At 41.8% G+C, this 16474-nt stretch overlaps 1 protein-coding gene across 1 annotated transcript; it reads right to left on the bottom strand.

Moving 5' to 3' along the window:
• Positions 1-2284: 2284 nt before the first annotated feature.
• LOC110298882 (ubiquitin carboxyl-terminal hydrolase 17-like protein A) lies at positions 2285-7157 on the bottom strand. Its single transcript, XM_021168408.2, has 4 exons — positions 7130-7157; positions 5622-5628; positions 4578-4681; positions 2285-3780 (listed from the first exon to the last, which is right to left on the bottom strand). The coding sequence occupies exons 1-4, from the start codon at positions 7155-7157 to the stop codon at positions 2285-2287; spliced, it is 1635 nt and encodes a 544-aa protein (XP_021024067.2).
• Between the last annotated feature and the right edge of the window lie 9317 nt (positions 7158-16474).

Genomic DNA, 16474 nt, shown 5'->3' with positions numbered 1-16474 from the left:
GAACAAAATTCACACCACAGTTTTAATAATATTACCACTTAAGTTCAAATTTATCTTCTGGTTTTTATGGTTGAATATCAACGATACAAATGTAGGCCTTGCACATTGCCTCTAAATTCTTTACCTCCGCCACGCAACTGCAGTTCATTTCCCTTATTCAGTCAGGAATTGTGTAAGTTGTCAGACTGTTCTTGAAGGCAAGATATATACAGAATGCCAATTGCTTTCTCTCTAATATATTAATCCCAAATGAACAAGGTGTTAATTTTAGAAGAATGTTCAAGTTACTAAGATCTTTGGGTGTACTGAGAAATACTAATCACTCCATTATATTGAAATTGTATTTTATCAAACTTATAAGGAATTGATCATTATTCACATAGCATTTCGGAAAACTTGGAAAAATCAATCAGGCTATGGTGTTAAGAAATTGGGAGATGATGCGAGAGTTCTGGTGTCTGTGGCCAGTTCTGCAGATTGCCATCTTCTAGCAATATACACAGTGTGAAAAGAAAGCCAAGCCTGTGGCCTTCATATTGGGGCCTCTCATGCTGGGTCTGGTTTAAACACAGCACACATTGGGTGGGATTCTACCTACTTGCCCTCTTCCCATATCATATCTAATCAGTTCCATATGGATCTTCTGAACACTGCTATGTAATGGATGTTGAGTTTGAAATGGATTTCTCCACTTAAAAGTCTCTCCTATGTGGTCCTGGAACAGTGGTTCTCAATCTTCCTCTGATGTCGTCTGAAGTTTCAATACACTTCTTCATAGTGTGACACCACCCAAGTATAATGTTGTTTCCCATGCTCCTTTGTTACTGTGACTTTGCCACTGTTGTTGAATTTCCAGGTGAATATCTGATGTGCAACCCTTGTGAAAGAGCCATTCATCCCCAGAGAGGCTGAGGCCTACAGGTTGAGAACACCATAATGTGTTCCATTATGTGTAACCAGTAATGAAGTTGTGTTTAGTAAGCAATTTTCATTGCACCAATTACCAACTCTGTATATCGTTCAGAGTGGTGCTACCTCTCCTTCAAAGAGGCAACCTTTTCATTCCAATAGCAGATTTAGTCTTCTTCCAGCTTCTTAACAGACTTAAGAAGTACTTGGGGCCCGGGTGACCAGAAGGCACACTGAGGCTGATGGAGTCTTTGGCAGAGACATGGATGGAGCTCAGGAAGTTTGTCAGTCACAGACACTGCAAGTCCCACCTCAATTTTCCCATCTGTCTTTGATGAACACCTGATGCTACACACGTGATGATTCTCAACCTTTCTCTTTCAATCTCACAGCCTGAGTCTAGAAGCCAGGAGTTCAGTGGTGCCCATGACCTCCCCCCACAGACAGGGTAGGTGGTAACTCTCTGGGAGAAAAGAATCCTCATTTAAAAACCTGTGAGTGATGATTCCTGTCTAAACCTATGAGACCATGTTATAACCAGGTTCAGTACACTCTTCCAAGAGTATACCATACTGATTTACATTCATGATAAGAACATAACATAACATAACAAAGGAAAAGAAAACAGAATAAAGAAGCAGACAAGATTGTGAAGTAACAGAATTTATTTGGTCAAAGAACTGTTGATCACAAAGAATAAGAACATCTATCTCTACAGTGTGAACTACACATTTTCTGGGTAAGAGGTTAGAAAGGGCAGTTGAAAAGCAACTTGTTGCCTGAGTGAAAACTCCAAACCTCAGGAGCTCCAGTGTGTTATCTTAGGGTCTCTAGCTGCATATGTAGCAGAAGATGGCCTAGTCAGCTGTCATTGGGAAGAGAGGCCCCTTGGTATTGCAAACTTTATATGCCCCAGTACATGGGAACTCCAGGGCCAAGAAGTGGGAGTGGGTGGGTAGGGTGGCAGGGCGGGGGGAGGGTATAGGGAACTTTCGGGATAGCATTTGAAATGTAAATGAAGAAAATATCTAATAACAAAAAATAAATTAAAAAAAAAGGAAAGAAAAGAAAGCTCCAGTGTGGTGATTTAGTCTCTATGCTGCTCAGATCCCATGAGTTGCAGGAGAGGCTATGCAGATCTCCCCGGGTGTCCAGCTTTCTTGTCTTTAACCTGTACCAACACCCTAGGCATTGTTTTCCACATTCAAATGATCATTCTCAGAGAGTCAGTCAGCAAAACCAGGCAAGGGCCCAGAGGATAGGTGGACCCCACATGAAGGGTGAGGCATTGCCCCTGCCTGGGACAGAGGTCCAAACCAGGCACCTTGGGTCGGCAGTGTGTCCACGGGAGCCTGTGTGAGTGGGTGGGTGGGCACTAGCGAACAAGCAGAAGCCTCTGCCCTTGCTTGTTCTTGTTCTTCCCCTTCTTCGATCTTCGTCTTCCACCCTGACTACAGAGCTGCCCAGTGTTCACAGAGCCCTGAGAGGTGAGGAGCCTGTCAGCATTGTGCAAGGATTGATTCTCCTTGTCTGGAGCATCCCAGCCCCAGTTGGCTGTGGATCTGGGATGGTGAATCACAATTGCATCAGCAGGCAGATCAAGTTCACCTTCAGTATTCCTGAGGTTCTGCCCAGCTTTCTGGTGGTTCTTTTCCTGAAGCACTTTCCCCTCCCCTAAGGAGGCTTCTTCGGTTGCTCTCTTCTCCCTGTTTTCACAGGGCTCTCCTGCATCTTCTGTGCAAGGGCTTTTCTTCTTATGCTTTTTTCTCCGGGATTTCTTCAGCTGGTATTCGGGGTCGAGAACCTCATGTATTCTGCCCTCTGGCATGTCAATACTGACCTGTTTGAGGTCGGTCTGCTGCACATAGAAGAGCACATAGGCATTCTCATTCAGGACAGAAGTCACATCGCAGCTGGTGACTTTAGTATCATCCATCTTGTACCACTTCCCATGGCCAGCTTTGACAAAACAGAAGTAATGTCCACTGTGACAAGTCTCACCTTCATGGACCAGGACGGCATAGAGGGCATAAGGCAAAGGTCCTCCAGTAGGCTGGGACAGGTATGGCTTCAGGTCAAGGAACTCCGGGTAGCTTATTTTTCTGTCCAACTTGTTACCCATGAAGCCCAAGAAGCGCTTTAACACTAGCAGGAGTACCTTTGGGGCACTATGAACATGCAGGGTCTTGGAAGCTGGTGTCTTCTGTCTACACCTACCACAGTCGTAGGCATTCTCTCCACATAGCTCTTCTGACTTCTCTGTATCCCACAAGGCTTGATTTACACTCTGAGCTGAGCTGATATCCAGCGGGACGTCCAGGAAGGGATCGAAGGTATCTGAGGTACCCTGGCAATGGAGACACTTGATCTGAGACCTCCACCAGCCTCCAAATATGTCATGAATGGGTGAGCTGTCCTCAGCGGTGGGTTCTGATTGTCTGTGCACTTGAAGGCAGGATTCATGCATTGTTTCCAAGGTGAACATGAGAAACTCATGGGCATCTTCCTGCTGGTGCTTGTGGAAGGCAGAGGTCAAAATCTGGGAGGGCTTCATGACATCCCCTGAGTGAGAGTGTAGGAGACTCTGGGTCACATGGGCTTCCATAGCACACATCTTACAGCCTTCTGGGGAACAACAGGTTTGACTGTGCTCCCGGGACAGCATGTAGTCAGCGAGAGGTGGTGTGTGTGTCAAGCACTGCAGGGCTGCATTCAGGTAACAGCTGTTACCTGTGTTCTGGAGCCCGCATCCCGGTCCTTGGGGACTCTCCCAACTCAGACTGTGCTTTCCATTGGCAGTTAGCTCCTCCACCACCTGAGCTTCATTCTGATGCAGCTCTGGGGCACCAGGAGATGATAGGGCTGGATCTGCTAGGGGACAAGAACACAAAGTGACTTTAGGGCATGCCAGTGGCCAAATCTTTTACCTTCAGACTCCATTCTAGAAAACCTGACCTAACTTTCACTTCAGTGAAACTAACAGGACAGTACCTAGCATTACTTTCCAAGATAACCGACCCCCTTCCCCAAAAAAGAAAACACCCACATACAACCCATCCCAAACCAAACATGAACATAAATCCAGTCTCTACATTATACCCCCAACAAGACCAGTGTCTCGTTATTACTCCAACAGATCTGCAACCCCAGGTTCATAACCTGCCCCCTCCCTAATGACCACCCATGCAGAGGGAAGCAAACATTTACCTTATGAATCCCAATACCCACCAATATGTTACAGGCCACAAAAACTAGCCAATTAGATGCTTGCACACTCACCCACACCCCTCTGCAGGCTGCTTACTGTAAACTCTTACCCTGAGAGATATTTGGGTCTCACCATCCCCAAAGCCTTCCTGCTAGACAGTGGCTCATGGTAGTGCCCTAGCTAGCTGGTAAAAAGGCCACACAGTGATTGCATCTCATCAGTTCCTGATGGATCTCATCAGTTCTGGTTTGGGGGGATGACTACTCTTTCCTGGCACTACACATGCAAGCTGCAAAAGACCTTATGATGTGACTCAACCTCTTAGAAGGGCAGAGCAGCCCCTTTGTCGACAAAAGTCTGTTGCACACTCAATTCATCCTTATGCAGGTCTAGGGCAGCCAGAGATGATAAGGCTGTTGGGGGACACACAAGACTTATGTGACCTTACAGTGAGACTTACCTTCTGGGAAGGAAAGAGAAACCACCATGTCTCCAAAGACCTCTTCAAATAACTTGCTGGAGTCTTCTAAGGGAGCAGAAGGACGTTTTTCCCCTTCAGAGAATCTCTGCAAGTGAGGACAAATGCTCAGTCTTTTATACTCCAGTCTTGTGACCACGCCTATAATCTTCCAAGGACAGCCAATCCCAGATAAGCCTCTCCCAAGTTGGGTGTGGTTTCTGCAAAGCAGCTCAGAAATGTCATCTCTTTGGAGTGCATTTCCCTGAATTTAGCTCCAATTTCCTAGGTGTCTTAAGCTTGGGTTTTACTTGGAATAAAGTTACAAAATCATGTCAAATAGATGACTACACATGCCATACAAGAGTTTCCATTACCTTGCTAAGCACACAGAACCAGTATAAACAGCCTAGGCCTGGTTTTCCTTCCTTTTTTCTCTCTCTCTTTCTCTTTCTTTCTCTCTCTCTCTCTCTCTCTCTCTCTCTCTCTTTCTTTCTTTCCTCCTCTCTTTCTCTCTTTCTTTCTTTCTTTCTTTCTTTCTTTCTTTCTTTCTTTCTTTCTTTCTTTCTTTCTTTCTTTCTCTTTCTTCCCTCCCTCCCTCCTTCCTTCCTTCTTTCCTTCCTTTCCTCTCTCTCTGTCTCTCTCTCTCTCCTCTTTCTCTGTTTTGTTTTCCATCTTCATTGACAATGGATTTGTAAGGAGATCATTTCTCTGTAGCAGATACATTTCCAGTCAAGGTCATATGGTCTATGAAGTCATCTAGTCCACTAAGTACACTGTTGATTCTCTCAGGAAAAAAAAAAAAAATGACCTTGAATCTACACTCTGCTTCTTTAGTGTGTTATCAGTACTCAAGTGTACAAAGCATTTTGATGTGTTTTACCTACAACTAACTTTCTAATCACTTATAAGAAAATTTTTGCTGACAGTGGTTATGCAACCCTGTGATCCCTGCACTTGGGAAGCAGATGCAGGCAGATTTCTCAGTTGGAGGCTACCCTGGTCTACAGAGTGAGGTCCAAGACAACCAGGGCTACACAGAAAAACCCTGTCTCTGAAAACAAAATAAAACAAAACAAAACAACAAAAAACATTTTTATAGTGCCATTGCCTCTAATGGTGTAACTGCTGAGTAGGTGATTCAATCACCCAGTTAGCTTCATTATGCTCATTCAGTCTTACTTGAGTAATAAGATTCACTCTAGGTGGACCAAACTAGGCAAATCCTCCCTTCCTGTATGTTTTTGAAACAATATGGCCCATTCTCCATTCTGACCTTGAGCTTGGTATCAATCACACTATGATGGCTTCAACTCATAAAAATTGGCTTTATTATCTCAAAGAAAAGAAAACAAACAAATACACACACACACACACATACACACACACACACACACACACTCAAACAAATAACCACACATCTTTAGCAAAATCTGTCTTAGTCAGTGTTGTATCTCTTTATAAAGCAGTGAAACCTGATACTTTTTTTTTTCCATTTCTACTCTCAGTGAATAACCTTCATGGCACAGTTTTAGTCATTATTTCCTGTTATATCCTTACTAGTTTCTGGATCTAGTGGCCTCTTTGTTTTTTATCCAGTAAGTTCAATGTTGTTTTCTAAGTTTATATGGTTTTGTGTGTCAATGATGCAATCCTAGGCTTTGCTCATTCCTGCTAAATCATTTACTTCTAACTTTCACCTCAGGAAAACTAAGAGGACAGTACCTAGCATTACTTTCCAAGTTAACCGACCCCTTCCCCCCAAAAAGAAAACATTCACATACAACCCATCCCAAACCAAACATGAACATAAATCCAGTCTCTAGGTTACACCCCCAACAAGGCCAGTGTCTCCACGTTATTACTTCAACAGATCCTCAAACCAAGTTTCATAACCTGCCCTCTCCCTAACAACCACCAATGCAGAGGGAAGCAGACATTTAGCTTATGACTCCCAGCACCCACCAATATGTTACAGGCCACAAAAACTAGCCAATTAGATGCTTGCACACTCACCCACACCCCTTTGCTTGCTGTAAACTCTTACCCTGAGAGATATTCAGGGCTCACCATCCCCAAAGCCTCCCTGCTAAACAGTGGCTCATGGTAGTGCCCTAGCTAGCTGGTAAAAAGGCCACACAGGCCGGGCGGTGGTGGCACACGCCTTTAATCCCAGCACTTGGGAGGCAGAGGCAGGTGGATTTCTGAGTTCGAGGCCAGCCTGGTCTACAAAGTGAGTTCCAGGACAGCCAGGGCTACACAGAGAAACCCTGTCTGGAAAAAACAAACAAACAAACAAAAAGGCCACACAGTGATTGCATCTCATCAGTTCCTGTCTGGTTTGGGGGGAGAACTACTCCTTTCTGGCACTACACATGCAAGCTGCAAAAGACCTTATGATGAGACTCAACTTCTTAGAAGAGCAGAGCAGCCTCTTTGTCAACAAAAGTCTGTCCCAGCACACTCAATTCATCCTTATGCAGGTCTAGGGCAGCCAGAGATGACAAGGCTGCTGGGGGACACACAAGACATAAAGACCTTACAGTGAGACTTACCTTCTGGGAAGGAAAGAGAAACCACCATGTCTCCAAAGACCTCTTCAAATAACTTGCTGGAGTCTTCTAAGGGAGCAGAAGGACGTTTTTCCCCTTCAGAGAATCTCTGCAAGTGAGGACAAATGCTCAGTCTTTTATACTCCAGTCTTGTGACCACGCCTATAATCTTCCAAGGACAGCCAATCCCAGACAAGCCTCTCACAAGTTGGGTGTGGTTTCTGCAAAGCAGCTCAGAAATGTCATCTCTTTGGAGTGCATTTCCCTGAATTTAGCTCCAATTTCCTAGGTGTCTTAAGCTTGGGTTTTACTTGGAATAAAGTTACAAAATCATGTCAAATAGATGACTACACATGCCATACAAGAGTTTCCATTACCTTGCTAAGCACACAGAACCAGTATAAACAGCCTAGACCTGGTTTTCCTTCCTTTTTTCTCTCTCTCTTTCTTTCTCTCTCTCTCTCTCTCTCTCTCTCTCTCTTTCTTTCTTTCTTTCTTCTTTCTTCCTTTCTTTCTATCTTTCTTTCTTTCTTTCTCTCTTTCTCTCTCTCTCTCTCTCTCTTTCTTTCTTTCTTTCTTTCTTTCTTTCTTTCTTTCTTTCTTTCTCTCTCTTTCTTCCTTCCCTCCCTCCTTCCTTCCTTCTTTCCTTCCTTTCCTCTCTCTCTGTCTCTCTCTCTCCTCTTTCTCTGTTTTGTTTTCCATCTTCATTGACAATGGATTTGTAAGGAGATCATTTCTCTGTAGCAGATACATTTCCAGTCAAGGTCATATGGTCTATGAAGTCATCTAGTCCACTAAGTACACTGTTGATTCTCTCAGGAAAAAATAAATGACCTTGAATCTACACTCTGCTTCTTTAGTGTGTTATCATTACTCAAGTGTACAAAGCATTTTGATGTAAGTGTTTTACCTACAACTAACTTTCTAATCACTTATAAGAAAATTTTTGCTGACAGTGGTTATGCAACCCTGTGATCCCTGCACTTGGGAAGCAGATGCAGGCAGATTTCTCAGTTGGAGGCTACCCTGGTCTACAGAGTGAGGTCCAAGACAACCAGGGCTACACAGAAAAACCCTGTCTCTGAAAACAAAATAAAACAAAACAACAACAACAAAAAACATTTTTATAGTGCCATTGCCTCTAATGGTGTAACTGCTGAGTAGGTGATTCAATCACCCAGTTAGCTTCATTATGCTCATTCAGTCTTACTTGAGTAATAAGATTCACTCTAGGTGGACCAAACCAGGCAAATCCTCCCTTCCTGTATGTGTTTGAGACAATGTGGCTCATTCTCAATTCTGACCTTGAGCTTGGTATCAATCACCCTATGATGACTTCAACTCATGACCATAGGCTTTCATTACCTCAAAGAAAAGAAAAGAGAAGAAAAGAAAAGAAAAGAAAAGAAAAGAAAAGAAAAGAAAAGAAAAGAAAAGAAAAGAAGAAACACACACACACAGAGACACTCAAACAAATAACCACACATCTTTAGCAAAATCTGTCTTAGTCAGTGTTGTATCTCCTTATGAAGCCGTGAAACCTGATACTTTTTTCTCCATTTCTACTCTCAGTGAATAACCTTCATGTCACAGTCTTAGTCATTATTTCCTGTTATATCCTTACTAGTTTCTGGATCTAGTTGCCTCTTTGTTTTTTATCCAGTGAGTTGAAAGTTTTTTCTTACTTTATATGGTTTTGTGTGTCAATGATGCAATCTTAGGCCTTGCCCATTCCTGCTAAATCATTTACTTCTGTCATACTCCCAAAGTGCCCTTCCATTCTTAGTCTCAGTCAGGCTTTGTCTAAATTTTCCGAGTGTTTTTCATGGTAAGATATATACTTTCTACTTTAATAAACCCCTAATTATCTGGGTTTTAATTTTCAAGGAATACTTAATTTAGTAGGATTCTTCTCTGTGCTAAGTCATAATCATCATTCCATTATTTTGAAATTATATTTGCCGGAGCCTACTTTTGAATAATATAAGTGAAGTACATAAATCTCCCTTTGAGCATACCTTATAATAGACTTTAAATGCTTGAAAATGACTGGAAGATGAAACAGAAGCAGAGCAAGGAATCCTATAATAATTCCCAAATTATAAGAAAATTCCATAAAGAAGTATGTTTAACAAAATTTATTATTGAACTTGAATCATAATGAGCCAATTCTCCTGAAGAAGTTTTCAGTCTGGAGTGACTGAAGCACTGATCTGGGAATGTAAAATCTACATATCGATAGTGAGTTATGAATTTTACCACACACCATACAGATGTACTTGTGTTGTTTCCAGGATATTTCTGACCCATTTTAGGACAGAGGGGTGACACCAATCCAATTATAATTGCCGTGACATGAGGTCATAAAGTGCCAGAGAATTGTTAGTGATCCCTCAAAGAAACAGACAGGAGCAGATCAGATGCAACTCTCAGCAGGGTCTTTATTTTATTCAAGCTAGCTCAGGGCCCTCCCCTGCACCATGTCATACAAGGTGGGTTTTGATGGTGAGAGAGCTCCAAATATCTGTCCAGGCAAGGCCTTATTTATAGTAAGCAGCAAGTGGAGTGTGAGTATGCAAGGGTCTAATTGGAAAGCTACTGTGACCTTTAACATAATTGGCTGGTGCTGGGAGTCATAAACTTAATTTCTGCTTCCCTCTGCATTGGTGGTCCTTAATCAGGGGGTGGTCTTGTAACCTGGAGGTATAAGTTTGTTGGTGGAATAACCTAGACCCCTGGTCTTGTTGAGGGTTAGCCTAGAATCTGGAGCTAGGCTTGGGCTTTGTTGGGTCGAGGGGACTTGAGGGAATTGGATACTAATGCTAGGTACCAGCTTGTTAGTTTATCTGAATTCAAAGTTAGGTCAGGTTCTCTGAAATGGAGTCAGAACTTAAAAGATTTGGCCTCTCAGTAGTTAAACATGTTTTAATATTTTGAGCCTGAGTACCTATGTAAAGGATGCCTTCCTCTAAAGCAGTCATGCCGACTGTCAAACCTCTATCAGTCCTATCCTGAGTAATCAGTGCTAGAGAAATATTTTTCGTTAAGGAATTTACATGATTAGCAGTGTGTACCTGTTGGACTAAAGAGTCAGCAGAAGCTGTAAGCAGCCCTAAGATAGCAGCCAAGATTGTAATGCCTAAGATGAGTTTGACACTAAGTCTCTTAGGTTGTGGAGGGGAATTAACAGTCTGTATGTACTGAGGCAAACAAGGCAGAAGCATTACATCAAGGTTGTGAGACAGTAACTGGTAACAAATCATAAGGCAGCTAGTATACAAAGAGAAAAAGCATTATGACCCATGGTGAAGTTGTACAATTGGTAAAGTGACATTCTGGTAGGAGATGATACATATAGATTGATATTTAACAATTTTACATCCCTATATCCCCTGGATATAGAATTAAAAGTTCAAAGAGATGCAATTAGGAACCCTGTCTTCAGTATCTTCTTTTGCTGGGGTCTCTGGCCTGGGTGGAGAGTCTGCAGGTGATAATGGCTGAAGTGGGCTTGAAGGAAGTGGCAGGTGTGGAAGTCTCTGTCCATTGAGAAGACCTGGCACAATTTAGAATCTATAGGGTCCTGTAAATACATAAACAGAGCTCCTCCTGGAAAAACATCAAGTCTTTTTTATTATCTAGTTAGTAGGTCTTTATTATATTTTAGGCTAGAAATGTATAAAAATGGACTTATTTATTGTTGTACTAAGTATTATAAGTAGGTGAATAATTATAATTTTATTTTGTAATTTAGATGTTTATATCTTCTAAGGTCTGATGAACTCATTTTATACTAGCATGTTCCTAAGATCTATAGGGGATTTCAATGGAGTATGAGAAACTGGATTCCTGTTCTGAGCAGGGTTAGGAACATTAAAAGCCTGATATGGCTGTCCCCTGAGAGGCTCTACCAGAACCTGACAAATACAGAGGAGGAAGCTTGCAGCCCATCATTGGACTGAGCTGGGTGCTCTCTGATGGAGGAGATAGAGAAGGGGCTGAAGGAGCTGAGGGGTTCTGCAGCCCCATGGAGAGAACAACAATGTCAACAGCCAACCCCCCTCCCCACCCCTCCCCGGAGCTCCCAGAGACTGGACCACCAACCAAAGAATACACATGGTACTGGCCACATATGTGGCAGAAGATGGCCTTGTTGGACATCACTGGGAGGAAATGGCCTTGGGCCTGAGGGTGTTCAATGCCCCAATGTAGGGGAATGCCAGGGCGGGAAGATGGTAGTGTGTGTGTGTGTAGGAACATCCTCATAGAGGCAGAGGGAGGGGGATGGATAGGGTGTTTCTGAAGGTGAGACCTGGAAATGAGAAAACATTTGAAATGTAAATAATGGCTGGGGGTGGTGACACACACCTTTAATCCCAGCATTTGGGAGGCAGAGGCAGGCAGATTTCCAGGCCAGCCTGAGTCCCAGGATAGCCAGGGCTACACAGAGAAGCCCTGTCTCAAAAAAAAAAAAAAAAAAAAAGAAAAAGAAAGAAAGAAAGAAAAGAAACAAGAAATGTAAATAATGAAAATATCCAAGAAAATAAAATTAAATAAAAAATAATTACAGCACCTTCTGCTCTATTAGGACATTGTCTACAGATATATCCAGGCTTGTCACAAGAATAACATTCTTGGGTCATGTCTGCCTGATCAGGCTTGGTCATTTTCCTTGGTCATTTAGAAATTGAGTTGTAGTCTGACTCTGTAAAGCTGCTGTAATGTCCACACCTCAAAAATATGGTGAGTAATCTTGGTACATGCTTTAAAAAAAGTCAGAAATATTTTCAGATTTTTAATTGTCTTTAGAAGAGACTGACAAGTGGGTATAGCATTCCCAAAGGCCACTTGCTTTAAAATAATAGATTTTGCTTCAGAGCTAAGAACCTTTTTTTTTTTTTTTTTTTTTTTTTTTTTTTGCCTCTGTAAGCTGAACAAGAGATTTCTCAAAATGTTTTTCTGGTTTCTATCTTCTGGAGATGCTTGCCTAGTAGATATAAAATCAAAAAGGTTGCTAATATAATACAGAAACCAGATTCTTCCTCTGATTTTGAATTTTCCTCTTCTGATTCACTACTACCCTCCTCTGAGCTGCTTCTCTCAGACATTTCTGTTGAGAAATAGACAGTGTTCTTAATCCTGAGATAGACTGTAATAATGGAATCTCATCACAAGGAGATGAAACTAATGTCTCCTGAGCACATATGGCCATTTTGCCATCCACCGATGCCTTCCTAAGCACACTCCAAATAGCAAACGCTGTAAGGGGCAGCCCAATCCTCCATTCTCTGAAAACACGTTTTTAATATCTAACCATACTTTCACCCATGCATCCACATCTACAGTTCTCTCCCTAGAAACCAAGGATTGACCATTTGTACAAACTGAAGAAAGTCAGTCAGCTGGCTAGTGCTAACTTTAATGACTTTTTCTTTAATAGTATGCTTAATAACATCCCTAAAGAGATCTCTGTCTGTAGATTCACGTTGTCATATCTTGAAAGATACCCACAAAATGCAAACATCCCAGAGCTGATGAATCCTGACTTAAGATGGGTGCTGATAGCTCACAACAGAACAGCTAGGCACTGATAGCACCTAATATCAGCCTCTGCTGATGGCAGCAGGCAATTAAAGCCAGAGCTGATGGCTCCTGGCTTAACCTGGGCACTGATGATACCCAACAAAAGCAACTAGGTGCTGATGGCACCTACTATCCACTTCTGCTGATTGGAGCAGGCAATTAAAGTCAGAGCTGATGGCTCCTGGCTTAACCAAAGTACTGATGTTACCCAACCAAACCAACCAGGTGCTGAAGGCACCTACTATTAACCACAACAGTAAACAAAGTCAGAGCTAATGGCTCCTGGCATAGCCTGTGCACTGATGGTGCCCCAATCAGCCACAGTTGATGGCAGTAGGCAATATCAACTCCCATTTCTCACCCTCAATAACCATGCACTCCCAAGCCAAGGGGTTTGCAGGACCCAGTTGAGAGTCCTATCTGTGTTGATTTACCTTCTTCAAAGTCCCTGTTCTAAGGCAGCAGTTTAGATGCTGGGAGCCTCCTGACCTGGAGCAGGTTGAAATGGGATACAGAGTAGGACTCTGGTATAGCTTTAAAGACTAGTGGTCTCCAGACATTCTAGCTCTCTATCTATTCTAAAATGCTGATGATAACTTTTAAAAAGCCCTAAAAACTTTCTTGCCCTTTCTGAGGTTAAAAAGCTGCTGGCTTAGCAATTGACACCTCTAGCCTAACAGCAGATGGGGTGGGGTTGGGGGTGGGGGTGGGGTGGAATTAAGTAATGTGACCTTTGTTCTATCTTAGCAGGAACTGCTCTGCTCTAACTTTCAGGACACTTTAAAAAGTGATTCTATTATAACCTTTATCACTAAGTTGTAAAACATTTCCTTTGAAAGCTTGTTGAGTAAAAGGGGAAAATGGATTGAATGAAGAAGGAGGATAAGGGAAATTTTTTCTATTTGTTTAAGAAGTGTACTATCAAAAAATGTTTTTCCTTAGCTCAGTTCTGACTCTTCTCTTTGTCCTCAGCACTTATACATCTTTCAGAATACATGATCACATGGTAAAAAGTTCATCACAAGTTTATATATTCCAATCACAAATTGAATACGAAGTTTACAACAGAGAATGTTTACATGCATATCCATTAGGAATAATTATCCTGTTACATTGATCAGCTGTCACAGCTCCACAGGTTCACTGAGAGTTAAAAACCATATTTAAAAGCCGGGCGTGGTAGCACACGCCTTTAATCCCAGCACTTGGGAGGCAGAGGCAGGCAGATTTCTGAGTTCGAGGCCAACCTGGTCTACAGAGTGAGTTCCAGGACAGCTGGGGCTACACAGAGAAACCCTGTCTCGAAAAACCGGAAAAAAAAAGCCATAATTAAGTTATTACTGAAGTTTTGTATAGATAAAACCAGTCAATATTTTATCTTCTCTCCTACCACCTATAATAAATCCTTAGTTCCCTTTTTATGACCTTTGTTTAATGGTTTTATTGTCTTTTTGAATATGTTCTGAGTAGTAGAAAGTCTGTTAACCTTCTAGAAGCAATTAACTGGTGACATGTGGGAGACTGACATAGATTTTATTGAAGTTTTGACTATCAGAAAAGGACCTAATAGCAGTTCCATTATAAAAGAGCTTAGTAAATAGTGATATAATTTTAGGAATTCTTATAAGATCATCATAAAGAATTGAGAAGTCATCTATCTGTCTATATAGCATCATTCCAAGAAGGTACATCTTCATAGTTTTACAGAGATCTGCTCAAAAGAGTGGGCTAATACCTAGTGATTGTCACATATGTTTAATAATAACAGGAAAAGCATCTTAATGGCAGGATTCTTTCCTAAAATGATTTCTCCTGGGCCTTGCGTAACAGAGTTCCATCTTAGATTTTAATCTAAGGGGGTCATCTCAGGAAGATCACCTGCTAGTTATTAGCTTGTCTTATGATGACTCCTGACAATATCTTATTAATACTTTCAGTCTAAGGTATTGATCATTGCTCACATAGCATTTCAGAAGACTTGTAAAACCACGTGGGGTGTAGTGTGAAGCAAGTGGGAGATGATGTGAGAGTTCTGGTGTCTGTGGCTAGTTCTGCAGATTGCCACCTTCTAGCAAGACACACAGGGTGAGAAGAAAGCCAAGCCTGTGGCCTTCCTGTTGTGGCCTCTGATGATGGGTCTGATTTAAACACAGTCATCCAATGGCACATACAGTGGGTAGCAATCTACTTACTTTCCCTCTTCCTTGTATCTAATCAGTTCCTCTAGGATATTCTGAACACTGGTATATAATTTTTGTTGGATTTGAAATGAAATTTTCCACTTAAAAAATCTCTCCAGTTTCACATTCTGTTTCCTTTTCAATGGTAGTTTGTTTTGTTGTGCCAGGAAACATCTGTGACCCCCAAAAGACCACCAAGGAGCCAATTCTGAAGCAATAGCATCAGCATAGGTCTCTATTCAAGCAGGAGCTTAGACTCCCTGCCAACCCTGCCACAGCAGGAAGGTGGAACCCTGAGCCCAGTTTTAGGCAAACATTTATGGAGGCAAGAAAGGGGTGTCTAGCCTGATATACATTTGATTGGAGGTGGGAGGGGCATTATGGCCTTTAATATAATTGGCTGGTGGTGGGAGGCAAACTGTAATCTTAACTTCTGCTTTCCTTCTGATTGGTGGTTGTTAGGAAGTGAACTGCCATGAACTGGCTTGAATCCTAGGGGTACAGATGTGTTGGGAAATAACCTGGAGACTGGTGCTAGACCCAGGCTTTGTTGAGGGGTAACCTGGGGACTGGTGTTAGACATAGGTCTTGTTGAAAAGTAGCCTGGAAACTGGTGCTAGATACCAGCCTGTTAGTTAACATGAGTTCAACCTTAGGTCAGATTATTTAAGATGAATTCTGAACTGAAAAGATTTAGTCTTTTAGTTTCTAAGGATAAAAGTGTGGTATAGCAAACTGAGATTTTCTATGGAAAATCAGTAAAAAATAATGTGATGTATGAAAATCATGACTGCAAAAAGTGATACCCAGAAATTGTTAGGTCACATATTGGACAATATATTCCCTTTTTCATATATTCAGCTCCATTTCTCTGTCTGCCTTAAGGTTGGGTTTTCCTTGTAACTAATTTACAAAATCACATAAAATAAAGAAATGATGTCAAACCTGCCATTCAAGACTTTTCCTCATATTGTTAACCCCACTCAATGAATGATTCCACCATGGACTCATTTCTTTCTTTCTTTTTCTTTTTTATTTAGGTTGAATTTAAGAAGCTTTACTTCTGTGCTCAGCAAAGCCAGTGGAATGCTGGCTCCTCCTTATCCTGGGCTCAGGAGATCATCAGGGAATAAACTTTCTAGGCCCTTTTTATAGGGCAAAATCTGTGTTTTTATTTATTTTTTTTTTAAAGAAATTTGCAACATTAAAACTTGGCAAGTAAAGTACAAAAGCAAATAATTTAGTGATGATTTGGCAGAATGTCTTATGGGTTTGCCATATGTCAAGATGGAGTCAGGGTGAAGATCACAGGGATCTAGTTGCACTCCAGAAAGGTTCAAGGTGTAAGGGTCCAAGAAGCACTGAAGAAAATACCCCAGACTTTAAAAGTACTCAAAAGCAAAGAGCATTTACTCTGCAGAAATCCAGCATATAAGTGTCTACCATTCACTAGGATGGGAACAGAGGTGTGATCTTTGTAGGCTCAATTTAAAGCCAGTTAAGGGAATTCCAGTGAGGAATAAGTAACTTTTATCCTGATTGATAGGCCTTATTTCCAGGGGTATGGGTGTCTCTGAGATTGGCT

This window comes from Mus caroli, unplaced genomic scaffold, assembly GCF_978045245.1.
Source record: "Mus caroli unplaced genomic scaffold, Mus_caroli_1 scaffold_8, whole genome shotgun sequence".
In the NCBI taxonomy this organism is placed as follows: domain Eukaryota; kingdom Metazoa; phylum Chordata; class Mammalia; order Rodentia; family Muridae; genus Mus; species Mus caroli.
This window is presented reverse-complemented; position numbering and strand designations above follow the sequence as displayed.